A 12980-nucleotide genomic window follows, 5' to 3' on the forward strand; every position below is an offset into this window, starting at 1 on the left:
GTTTTAAATCAAGGACACTTTTATATTGTTGGACGCAAAAAGGGATTGTGAATTATTTTTATTATTATATTTTTAAATAAGAGATTGTGAATTATGACCAATCGACTATCTAAAATTATGATGTCATTTGAATAATGAGTTAAAATAAAAGTTAAAAGTTGAATAAAATATTATTTATTATTATTATTATTTTATAATTTAAAAAAATTAAATTATTTATTATATTTTATGTAAAAATTTGATAAAATTATAATAATAAAATAAGACGAAACACTTATTGAAATATTAAATTAAATTGACAAAATAACACTAAAGTTCTTTTTAAACCAATATATTGTGAAACCACTCTAAGAAATAACTCACAACATCCTATTTTTGGTTATAATATTTTTTTTAGTAATCCATATACAATTATCGAATGTGTAAATATTGTGTAATTATTTAAAAATATTATTATTTATTATTAAAAAACTATTTAATTTTTCATATGAATTCGTATTTACTCATTTTTTAAAAAGATGGTGTGTTGTTTGTATATTTTATAATTATAAATATTATTTTTCTATTTTTTAGTTTAAAAAAAATAACAAGCGATGAGGTAGAATTTAGAACTAATGTTACAATAAATTAATAATGCATGTTCGCGTAGAAGAAAAGCTACTCGCTAACGACGAAAACCAAGTCGTCTGACGTTTATAGATAAGCATCATCTTGTAACTCCAATTTTATCGACCACATTATTTTCCAACAACTCTAACAGATTCCCATAATCTCTCTGAAAAGAAGTTAAATATTCCCAACGAATCCACTGTTTTTCTAAAAAAATAAAAAAGGAGGTTAAATATCGTTATTCTCTTAAAAAAAACAATGAAGAATTAAAAAATAAATGGTGAAGAAATGCAATCTGAACTTCGGCTACTTTTCATTGTTTGCACACAGTTGGTCCAACAAAAGCAACTGTTACAGCCGTAATTGCGGAGCCATCGGCACCCAGTACAGGAACAAAGAGTGCCAAAGACTCCCAAAAAAAAAAAAAAAAAAATTACTAGAGCAAACACCGACATACAAATAAAACAGAGAGAGAGAGAGAGAGAGAGAGAGAGAGGAGGACCATAGGGTTTTTTTATTCTTTCGTTAACTCCAGAGCGTTTTCTTCGTACAAACGCTCAAACCGAGGCAAAGTTCACTTCTTTTATTCTTATCATATTTAATTTTATATATTTTATATTTTATTTGATTTTAGTGTAGATTATTGTATTCATTTTCTACTGTTCTTTTCCTCCTCTACTGGGAACGCCTGTGGATGAGACCGAGAGAGGGGAAAGAGAGAGTCTTGCAAAGCAAAAGTGAAAATCCCTAGTGGATTTCTGGGTTTTGACCGAAATTTCATCATTACCCAGGTGAGCTAAATTTCCCCTTTTTGGTTGCAATTGAAGTTTGTCACGTGATTTCTGTGTTTTCTAGAAACTAATCTATCGCGGGATTGATTTGAATACAATGTTTTTTAAGTTAATACCTTTGCAGGAGAGTCAAGAGGGTAGTTGTTATTGTTTGCAGCCTCCATGGTTTGGTGATCTTTTTTGACTGAATGTATTAGATTGCTGCAAGATCTATGATGAGGGTTTCTATTCTCTATTCAACGGATTTGAGAGTCTCGTGTGTTGTTTTATTTTTTTATTTTTGTTTTATCTTGAGAAAATCTGTTCCATTTAGAGAATGTAGAACATAATTGAGAGTCTAATTTATTTTTGTTTTGGGTGGTAATCAGGATGTTATAATGGGTTGAAAGCAAGATATGGGGAGTTACTCTGAAGAGGAAGAGGATCAATTTTATGATACATGCGAGGAGTTATCTTCTGTGTCGGATTGGGGGTTGGATTGCTCCGAGAACAGTAGCTCCAGTACTGGGTACTTTGATGGTGTTTTGGGTAGTTTTTGTGATGAGATTTGGACTAAGAACCCGGAGAGTGTACGAGAGCGCCGACATAGGTTCTTAAAATGGATGGGGTTAAGTATATATTGGAATTCAGTTATGAGAGAGGATTTGGGAGATGGATCAGATGAACAAATTGAAACGGATGTTGATAGAATCATGGAAAAGAGCGGGGCCGTCCTGAGAACTTTGGGTTTTGAGGAAGTGTTTCCATCGAGTAAGTCTACCATGTCAGATGAAGTGGCACAATCTTTAGAAAATATTGCTTTGGAAGATAGTTTTGTGTGTAAAACCAAGAACTTGGACCATGGAACTGAGTTCCTTGTGAATGAACAGGATCGGGATGGGATGCTCAGCAGTCTACATGGAGTGGGTTCCAATCGATCGGTGAGTTTTGAAGACTTTCCGAGAATCTTTGGGCCATCTCCCTTGGTTCAGCATCACGTGCATAGAGAAGTTGATGAGGCAAGGTGTTTGGTTGATGCAAAGAAGAAAGTGAAGAGGGGTTGGCTTAGGAAATTAGGTGCAGCAGCCTGCATTGTTGATACTGCTGTTTTGAAACCTGGTGATGCGGAACGAACATTAGAGTTGGGGATGCAAAGAGTTCGGGTTCATCCTTATAGAAAGCGGTCCAAGGAAATGTCTTCCCTTTATGCTGGACAGGAATTTCTAGCACATAAGGGGTCAGTATTAACGATGAAGTTCAGTCTTGACGGACAGTACTTGGCGAGTGCTGGGAAAGATAGAATTGTTCGCGTGTGGAAGGTCATTGAAGATGAGAGATCAGACAACTTCGATGCTCTAGGAACGGATCCTTCTTGTGTATACTTCACAATGAACCATCTTTCTGCATTGGCTCCTCTTGACGTGGATGGAGGGAAATTAGGGAAGATGGAGAAACTGAGGAAATCATCAGATTCGACTTGTGTCATTCTCCCACCAAAGGTTTTCCGGATATTAGAGAAGCCCCTACATGAGTTCCAAGGACATTGCGGTGACGTCTTGGATCTCTCATGGTCTGCAAAAGGGGTTAGTATCATTTGGAGTTATGCAAGTCCTTCTTCCCCATCTGTTTATATATTCCTAGCATATTGGTTTCCCAAACCCGATGAATATTTTTTTTTTTTTCGATGGAACAAACCCGATGAATATTAATGCTGTTTTTCTTTTCTTTTTTCGGTCTTTGCCACAGTTTCTCCTGTCGTCCTCTGTTGACAAGACTGTTCGTCTATGGCAAGTGGGATGTGACAGGTGCCTAAGGATCTTTTCTCATAATAATTATGGTGAGCCTCTTGCTGATTGTTTGCTTTTATCTTTTACGTGTACTCGTTCAATATTTTGTTTTGTGTTAATTTTTTTCTTTAAATGAAAAAAAAATAACCAAACAGATATTCTATTAAAATCCCGAAAGGCATTGCCCAAGCACATCAGTAGCATACAACAGGAACTTATGATTAGAAACAGGAAAAGAGATGAGAAAATCATGAAAACTCAGCCCATTACAATCTATAGCAGTTACACAAAGGAGTAAAGTCTTCAGCGTCGCTCCCGAGTCTTAAACTGTCTAGAATTCATTTCCCTCCAAATACCACACACTTGCCAAATAGGGACCATTTTCCACGTTGGTGCAATTTGGGGCTGCCATATAACTGGTTTGTGTTAGTTAATGTAAGTTGGTATGATCTCAGTCTGTTCTCCCATATTGGTTTGAGTCATTTCAATATGATTGTTATATTGCTATGATTGATGCAGTGACGTGTGTTGATTTTAATCCCGTGGATGATAAGTACTTCTTCAGCGGTTCAATTGATGGAAAAGTTCGCATCTGGGAAACTGTTGGCTGTAAGGTTGTTGATTATATTGATACCAGGGAGATAGTCACTGCTGTGTGTTATCGGCCTGATGGAAAGGTCTGGTAAATTTCTTGTTTTTTAGCTTTTCACTTTCAATATTCAACATGAAAGACTCAGATAATCAACTTTTACAGGGAGGAATTGTGGGCACCTTGACCGGGAACTGTCTATTTTATGATATCACAGGTATGCATGAGTTCAGGCCAGGTCCATTTTTCCCCTTGTTTTCTGTGCAAAGCTAACTTATATCTTGATAGTGTATAACGATATGGGTTAAGCTCTGCTTATTGTTTTTAAGTCTTGGACGGGCAAATATTACACATCTGGTAATAGCTTATTGAAGTTTTGTTTATCTTCACACACAGTTAAAAGTTTTAGCTCCACTCACAAAAATACTATAGATCTCTCCCTTATAACAAAACTTTCCATGAGTTTTAAAGCCCAAAAGTATGGTTATTCTGTCTGATGAGTACAAATTTTATTAATATTAATAGGTGTAGTCAAGTAGACTGGGTGTATAGAAGAGAAAACTCCTAGCTAGGAAGAAGAAATAGATTCAAGGAAATCATAAACATTAAGCCCATTAAAATCTGGAGCTATTGCCCTGGAAAGAAAACTCAAAATTATTAGAACCTGGATGTGCAAATTTGACTATTTATTCTCGTTAGCCATGCTCTTTGGGAAAAAGGTATCGAGCTCATTGACCAAACTCAAAAATATTGGTAGATGAGCAAACTGAGTCAATTCATGACAAGCGTAACAGTCAACAGATTACAGTAGTCCTAATCATTTATGGAATGGGTGAAGATACCTTATTTTAGCCTCACATGTAGTCAAGTCAGTTTGAAGTTACGAGTGGCTATCAATGCCCGCTAATCTTTTTCTTCCATGGCTGCATCAGATTAGAACGGCTGAAAATGCCTGATGCTGTATTTAGAACTGCAGAGCATGGAGACATTATCAAAAGCTTACATTTGAGAATATATTATCTCGGAAAAGATATCATCTGGTGCTAATTGGTCATGTATTTGTTTGGTTTCAGATGCTCATCTGCAACTGAATGATCAAATATGCTTACAGGGCAAGAAGAAGATTCCAGGAAAGAGGATAACTGGCTTTCAGGTTGTTGGATTGACATTTTTGTTGTATAATTTCTACAATCCTTACTCCTTTCTTTTACTGATTATAACTAAACTATTATGGCTTGACTTTTTAGTTTTCCCCAAATGAACCGAGCAAAGTAATGGTCACTTCTGCTGATTCAGTGGTCCGTATTCTTTCGGGAGTTGATATCATTTGCAAATTCAAGGGTTGGCTTTCGGTCTTTATCATAACTTGCGTTTTTCATTTATCTTGAAGTCTGAAAAAGGTTCTTTTAGTTGCTTGGAAAATTCTTAATTTCAATAATTTTGCACATGTAATCTCCATTTGTCAAATAATGTGACTGTTTAATGATTCCGATCTTTCATTCTTAACTTTTCTTGTCCTCTAATATTAGGTCTTCGAAATGCTGGAAGCCAGATGTCTGCCTCTTTTACCTTAGATGGGAAACACATTGTGTCAGCAAGCGATGATTCAAATGTCTACCTCTGGAACGTTACAAGCCACGACAGGACTTCTTCTCGAGTAAAGACTATTTGGTCTACTGAGAGTTTCCAATCCCACGATGCATCCATTGCTATACCTTGGAATGGCCTTCAAACAACGTCAGGAGCACTTCCATCCCCAACATTGAGCTTAGATATTTGGGGAAGTGGTACAAAAAATGGGTGGAAACACCGCAACTTGGATGAGAATGCAGGCCCAAACTTGACTCTCTCTCGTAGCCGTGGGTTTTTATTGGAGTCTTTGCCGAAGGGATCTGCCACTTGGCCTGAGGAGAAACTTTCCAATTCCAGTCCAATAACTATTTCACCTGCAATGTGCAAATCCGAGTACAAAATCTTGAAGAGTGCTTGCCAGGGCATGTTTAGTTCTCCCCACATGTGGGGGTTTGTGGTTGTGACTGCAAGCTGGGATGGGCGGATTCGAACATACCACAACTATGGGTTACCTGTTCGTCTTTGAAGAACGGGTTTGACAAAATTGTCATGCCTTACATCCAAGATTCGCAACTTTGTTGTTGCAGATCCTAGGACAAGACTTCGAAGAGTTCTTGCCAGGGTATGTTTTCTTTCCCAAGATGTGGGGCATTTTGGTCGTGACTGCAGGCCCGAGTGGACAGATTAGGATGTAATGTAATTAAATGGGTTCCTCTTTGGTTTCGGAAGACCATCAGATCTTACTTTCAGTTGTTGGGCACTAGACAGTGGTTCTCCTTGTTGCAGAGCTGCAAGGGGTTTTGGATTCTCTAATTGATTCTTGCATGTGCAGTGTAGTATAGAAGACTATAGTTTTATTTTTCTACTAATTTTTTTTGTAAAGGGGTATCTATTATGGACCCTTCACATATTACAAATGTATTATACTCCAGTCGGAGCATGCCATGTGGCAAAGATTTTCCGATCTGACTGCAGTCCAGCTACGTGTCAAAAGGAGGCTATGGACTGCTTTTGTATTGGATTCTAATATACAGATCATAAAATTATATGATTCTTTGATTTGTTCAAGGAGTGAGCTCAAAATTATGGAGTTCCATGTGCGTATATGGTTCGCTTTGATGTGCTTTTAGACTACTACTGTTCTCACCAGTTTCTTTGGGTTTCCTATTTCTAGATTAACGCTGCTGAAAATTTTAAAATGGCTGAAATTTGCAAAGTATTCTGGAATTGGATCCTTCCATGTAAGGACACCATGCTTTGTTTTGCTTGTCACGACCTCGTCTGAGTCGTCTCTAGCTAGTCCAATTTCGACTTAAATCTCACATACCATTGTTAAATTTCCCCATTTTGCTTAGGAAAAAAGTGATTTTTGTGTGAGATGAGAGCAACTATGTATATACTCTTAAGCTATTTCAGTTTTATTTGTTGTAACAAATATTCTGAATATCTGTGGAAGGTATTCACGATGCTGGTGAGATCCATAGCCCTCCTTCCTTGATTAGGAGATCAGTTAACGTGATTTTTCTGTGGGTGTTTAATGCGGTAGGGCCCCGGAACCATAATATGAGTGGCTAAATAATCTGGCAAACTGCATGTCACTTTCTCTCCCTAAATACAAATGCATTTACTTTCTATTTTTATTTTATTTTTTAGAAGTTTTCTTTTGCTCAATAATAGAATTGCCTTTTGCGACCAATTTATTGCAACGAAAAGACTATTAACAACCAATTTTGGTTGCTAATTTTGGTTGCTAATAGTTTTTTTGTTGTAATAAATTGATTGCAAAAGACAGTTTTTCTTGTAGTGAGACAATAATGGTTGTAAAAGGAATGACATATTTGAGAGATTCTTCTGCAAACAGGATGTGAAGGGGCTAGCTAGGGGTCTGCGCTTTTGAGTTTCCACCAACTCTATCATGGAGATCGGAAACTACTTTCAATTAAGTACCATAAACTCCATTGGATCCAAAACCACGGCTACTATCTCCATTAATTTTAATTAACAAGTTTAAAATTACTCCTCTCACTGTTTAGAATCTTCATAGTGTAGAGATCCTGTGGTAAATACATGTATCTGCAATGGAAGCCGAACTAGTATTTGTTGATGGAAGTATCTGAACTAATAGTACAATAATTTTCATAATGTGCGACCGAAAAGAATTAAGAGCCGTGACAGTACTGCACGACCTGTATGTACTTCGTTTGTGTTTTTTCCTCCATTTTCACTGTATAAAGCATTTTCGAAGAATTAAATAAGGTCTAGTAAGTCGTCCAAGTCAGATATAAGGCCGGAGAGAAAGGGTGCAGTTCAGCACCTATGGCTAAGCCTGCCTTTATATACTATAAACGTATATATAAGATCTATACTCAATAAGGAAAATGCTTTAATTATTCATCGTGCAAGTTACCATGCGAGACGTACCATGGACCTGTGTTCATGAATTATGATGCTGCTTTTCATTAACGATCAGTGTTTTGTTGGACTATTATAATGGCTTTCATGCATGCAGCTCCCCAGTATAGCAGCTGCCTTTATGGGCCGGTGATGAACATTAGAGCACTCATGAAAAACCAGCAATATAGGCTTTGAATTTTTACCAACGAACGTAGAAGATCATCAATAGCTAGCTAGCTAGCTTGCGTTGGACTATTGTGACGTTGTCCCCATAAAAGCAGTACTGAATCCAGATCTAGATGCACTACTTTTTTCTTTCTTCATGACCATTACTAGATTTCTTTAACCACTCTCTTTATCAGATTGCAGAACCAGCAGGGAATAGGTTTTGCATGCCAACTTGGTGAATGCATGGCAATGGTTCAATATAGAAATTTGAGGGTCATGCCAAAAAGGAAATGTGAAAGAAAAATGATAAAGTTAGGCTCAATTATCGTACCAAACCTCCAGTATTATTTAATAGATGGGTAAGAGGGAAGAAAATTAAATAAAAGAAAAAGAAGAAGAAGAAGAAGATGAAGACTTTTATTACTTGTAATTGAGGGCAAACCAAACATATCGGCCCGCTCTGATTGTTTGATTTTGAAATATCGACCCATATTCATAACAGCTAATAACTAGTGAAAATGATTCGATTCTCATTATGGTAATTAACAAAGAATAGTTCTTATCAAATGCAAGGAAAAACAGTACAAGCCTGGCAGAGTTGGGTGAATTCTAGGCTGTGTCATTTTGGAGAGAGGTTCTCACCGATTATTGCATCCAATTTTGGAAAGACGTCTGATCTGATATATACTTAAATCAAATGGATGTTTTACAGTCCGCCATAGTGTGTACGTAGCACTTTTGGAAAAAGGATTAATAGCTCGATCAAGAATACTTCGATTGCCAGATCATGTGATTCTTTATCTTTTGGTCATTGATGTGAAAATTGCATGCACATATATCAGCATAAGATCAGTACTACAGTCGAGAAAATCTGCACTATGACATATATACTAGCTAGAGGGGCAAACCGGCCAGTTTATTTTTTATTTTTGGCCAAACATGGTATTACCCCACGCCATATATTATCCACTTATTACGTTTTAAAATTTTTCTTTAAAAGCATGCCCATATCCCCATATCCCAAGTAACAAGAAAAATAAAAGGGAAAACGTGGGGCTACAATAAAAACTGCATGCTGATCTCCAAGAATATATATATTTGAACCTTCATATCCTCACGGTATAGTAGGCAGAAAAGGCCTGTTTTGACCTCTTCTTATTCTCTCTCTGATCTCTCTCTCTTCCCCCATTTCTCTCAAATAACAAAGCATATGGTTTTGTGATATCCCAAGCGCGAAAGGGGAGAAATGGGAAGAGCTCCATGTTGTTCAAACGTTGGTTTACAAAAAGGACCATGGACTGCCAAAGAAGACACATTGCTCATTAACTATATCCGGGCTCATGGTGAAGGCCATTGGAGATCTTTGCCCAAAAAAGCAGGTATATATTCGTTCCTCTCTTTCACGACCTGAATATTCTACAGCAAAGGGCTTCTGTTTCTTACTTTGTATGTGTTTTTTGTTACATTCATAATAAAACTTAGCCATCTAAAGCACATTTTCTCAATATAGAAGTTGAACTTTCAACATTGTAATTCTATACTTGTCTTGTGATTTGAAGGGCTACTTAGGTGTGGGAAGAGCTGCCGGCTAAGATGGATGAATTATCTCCGTCCCGATATCAAGCGAGGAAACATCACCCCTGATGAGGAGGACCTCATTATCCGGCTTCACTCCCTTCTTGGTAACCGTTGGTCTCTAATTGCTGGAAGACTTCCTGGCCGAACTGACAATGAGATCAAGAACTACTGGAACTCTCATCTAGGCAAAAGGTTCAAGATTAACACGAGAAACGATCAGAACAACCAAAAAGGAGGATCAGCATGTGTTAGAGGTCCAAAGATCAGTACTCAAAAGAATTACAAGAACCAAGATAGTACAGCTTATGGTGAAAAAATAATGACAACCAAAGTTCATCTGCCAAAGGCCATGAGGGTTTCACCACTTCCAATTACAAGGAATAACAGTACTGATGGTATGGCAAGTGGATCATCAACTAGTCTTGGAGATGGAAATAAAGGAGTTCTTGATGATCATGAAGAGGTTTTGAAGTGTTTGCCTGATCTCAGAGATGATATATTTGAAGGTGGAGAGGCCAATCATGATGATCAGCCTGCTTGCGACAGAGATAGTGCGGACTTTGTTAGTAACTATGGCGTCTGTGATCCACTATACCAAATTTCTGAACCCACCAAAGATGACATGCTGGACAAGATATACGAAGAATATCAGCAGCTTCTCAAGGCAGAAAATTCTTTGGACTCCTTTGTCGATTCCTTGTTGATTTGATTTGTACTAATTAAAAAAATGTCATCACTTGTCGAACTTGGTGCTTAATTTCCTAGCTCATAATTGATTTGACTGTAATAGAAAGATATTGTACTGTTAAACGGTGGTTTATTATTAATTTAGATTATAGCTTAATTTAGTGATAGAAGAGTTCACGTGCATGCCTATGATCTTCCATTACTTCTCCATCGCTATCCATCATGATCTTCTCAACCTGATCTAAAAACATGAGCTTCATGCTAATGCGTGTTAAGGAATTAAGTTGTATTTCTAATGCAAGTTACATTATTCTAGAGCAAATTGACCAACACATGAGCTTGCTCCTATTAATTCTCATTTGTCAAAGGTGTACTCCACATTTAGAAGTTATTTGGGGAATAATAAATGTCTCCCCATGCATCCACTATGCCACCAGGAAAGATAAGAGGTCTATTACAGTTATTTTTATGTATTTTTTATATATTTTATTGATGTGATTAGTTAAAATAATTATTTTATATTAAAAAAATTAATATCATTAATTATATTAATAAAATATATAAAAAAATATGTAAAAATGACTACCTTTATATAAAATTTTTGAAAGAGATACGTCGCTTCTAATTACTCCATTTTGCTAAACATAATCGCCCGGATAGTGACCATTTAAATGGACCCGGCCAGTCTAGCATCATCTTACGTACAAGTACCAATTGCTCTATAAATTCTGGTCATGTACAGTGCACTGCAACATCAATTTATTAGCCTCACACGAAGGTGCACAGCAATATTAATATTTATAAGACAAATGATGGTTGAATGTATTCGAAATCGTATAAGTGATTTATTATTATTTTGAAAAAAAAATATGACATTTATATATATATATATAAATTTAATAATAAACTCTACTTTTTTTTTAAAAATAACTATATGACACTTACATATTTTACGATTATATATAACATTAATCGTTAAGCTTACGACCATGACAACTAAATCAAAGAAAAATTAAGCAGAACAACGTTAAAACACTTGGGATTTTGGCTCATTTTCCTAATTTCCCTCTACTAGGTTCAAAGTTTTTTGTGACAAATTAAAGTTAAGGAGTGGAAAACAAAATAAAAAATAAAAAAAATTAAAGTGAAGGAGAATCGAGTAGTACCTTTTCTGACAAAATTATGAACCAGCTGGGAGAAAACTCGGTAAAGTATTAATCTAAGGAGCACCGTTCATTATTATCGTTAGTATATTTTAAATTTTTTTTAAAATTTTTTTTTTACATTTTTTAATGTATTTAAATATTTTCTAAAAATTAAAAAAATGCATAAATATATTTAAAGTCACTTTTTTAATTATTAACTAAAAAAATAAAAAAAAAATTAAAATAATGAGCGATACGCTGAAACGGTACAAAGAAGTGTTTCTCTGACCAAAAACGCGTATACTACAGTAAAGGCAAATAAATAAAAGGCCAAGCTAGCTACTGAATTATATATGATTTTCCTCTGATCTGTATGGGTCTTAAAATGGCTCAAATTCTATTCAAATTGATCATCCTTTGACCAACAACGCGTATATGCAGTAAATGGAAATAAAAGCCTACATGCAGGAAACCATGATCTGCAGCTCACTCATCTCAGCTAGCAGCTGACTCAGTGATAATAATGTCTATAATAGCTGCGTCGACGTTCTTCCAGTTCTCACATGATTTCAAGGATTGGCAACCCCAATAAATGAATGATCTAGGCTGCTCAACAATAAAAAAAAAAGTGATCCGCGGAGGTTGGAAAAGTTGAGTAGCATTACTCAATATAGTCGAATGGCCCACGATGATAGGATATTTAGATGCTCATTTATAAATTAATTAATAAATAAAATATGCAAAATATAAATAAATAAGAGATATATAGCGATTTACTAAATGCCTATTTTTATGGGCCTTTTAAAGGATCTCTAGTAGTATTATATTTGATGATTCTATAATTTTTCATGACTTCGTGTAACTCTTAATAAAATTAAAAAATAAGCTTAACGAATGATTGAAGAATATGTGGTCCTTGTATAAAGAGAAATGATATTTACAGTCATGGTTGTGCAAGCGGCGTACAGTCATTTTGAAAAAAATGAATTAATATGAGACCCACATGAAAAAAAAAAAAACTAACTTTTTAATCGTGGACTTCACTCTTTTTCAAAATAATTATGCGACGTTTACAATTTTACGACTGTATGTAGTATTGCCGTTATATAAATTTGGAGAAAGAGAGGGTCAGATCCAAAGAGAGTGTATAGATCGAAGATGATCTACATTTCATGTAAATATACCTTCTTTTATAGAGGTCTTTGTTATACTTTGGAGTCATCCATTTAGTAGAGTCCTATTTGCTTTGTCTCACTTTTACATTTTTGTATGTAACTATAAGTCAATCACTTTTGATTTTATCTCTTCGTTTATTCGCTTATCTTTTTCTTTTATTTCTAATAATAGACTTTGTACAAATATAAATATTTTTTTAAAATTCTACTCATCAGCTTTACACCACACTAATTCGAAAATAAAACCGGCCATTTTTCTTTGGTAGGGATCAATATTTAGGAGCTTCGTACTTCTTGGTGGTGCTCCGAGAAGGAATAACTAGTATGGTGAGCTTGCTACCAAAACGCATGCGTCTTGGGCCGGAAGATTGCTGTGGATCCTGAATAGCTAATATGGTGGGCTTGCTACCAACAGTACTCAAGCTTTTGGACAAAGAGAAATTAAATTGAAAAATCCATTGTGGGACTGGAAATATTGGACTCTATTTTATTTTATTATTATAATT

General features: G+C 35.6%; 2 protein-coding genes across 3 annotated transcripts; both read left to right on the forward strand.

The window, feature by feature from the left end:
• The first annotated feature begins 908 nt into the window (after nt 1-908).
• Nucleotides 909-6395, forward strand: LOC122289769 (uncharacterized WD repeat-containing protein C3H5.08c-like). 2 transcript variants are annotated; one of them, XM_043097039.1, is made up of 9 exons: nt 912-1400; nt 1769-2095; nt 2135-2962; nt 3126-3216; nt 3686-3843; nt 3921-3972; nt 4829-4908; nt 5003-5096; nt 5285-6395. In XM_043097039.1, the coding sequence occupies exons 2-9, from the start codon at nt 1796-1798 to the stop codon at nt 5851-5853; spliced, it is 2172 nt and encodes a 723-aa protein (XP_042952973.1). In that variant the 5' UTR covers nt 912-1400; nt 1769-1795; the 3' UTR covers nt 5854-6395. The 2 variants fall into 2 exon arrangements, with proteins under 2 accessions (XP_042952972.1, XP_042952973.1); XM_043097038.1 differs by having other exon boundaries at nt 909-1400; nt 1769-2962.
• A 1669-nt stretch (nt 6396-8064) lies between these two features.
• LOC122289691 (transcription repressor MYB6-like) lies at nt 8065-10324 on the forward strand. The gene is made up of 2 exons (XM_043096899.1): nt 8065-9268; nt 9449-10324. The coding sequence occupies exons 1-2, from the start codon at nt 9136-9138 to the stop codon at nt 10174-10176; spliced, it is 861 nt and encodes a 286-aa protein (XP_042952833.1). The 5' UTR covers nt 8065-9135; the 3' UTR covers nt 10177-10324.
• Nucleotides 10325-12980: the final 2656 nt, after the last annotated feature.

This window comes from Carya illinoinensis, chromosome 12 (genome assembly GCF_018687715.1).
Source record: "Carya illinoinensis cultivar Pawnee chromosome 12, C.illinoinensisPawnee_v1, whole genome shotgun sequence".
Classification (NCBI taxonomy): Eukaryota; Viridiplantae; Streptophyta; class Magnoliopsida; order Fagales; family Juglandaceae; genus Carya; species Carya illinoinensis.

Coding starts and splice junctions, on each gene's coding strand:
- LOC122289769 (XM_043097038.1), top strand. CDS start 1,796: ATGGGGAGTTACTCTGAAGAGGAAGAGGATCAATTTTATGATACATGC. Junction 3,844..3,920: donor GTTATCGGCCTGATGGAAAG/GTCTGGTAAATT, acceptor CAACTTTTACAG/GGAGGAATTGTGGGCACCTT. Junction 5,097..5,284: donor TATCATTTGCAAATTCAAGG/GTTGGCTTTCGG, acceptor CTCTAATATTAG/GTCTTCGAAATGCTGGAAGC.
- LOC122289691 (XM_043096899.1), top strand. CDS start 9,136: ATGGGAAGAGCTCCATGTTGTTCAAACGTTGGTTTACAAAAAGGACCA. Junction 9,269..9,448: donor ATCTTTGCCCAAAAAAGCAG/GTATATATTCGT, acceptor TGTGATTTGAAG/GGCTACTTAGGTGTGGGAAG.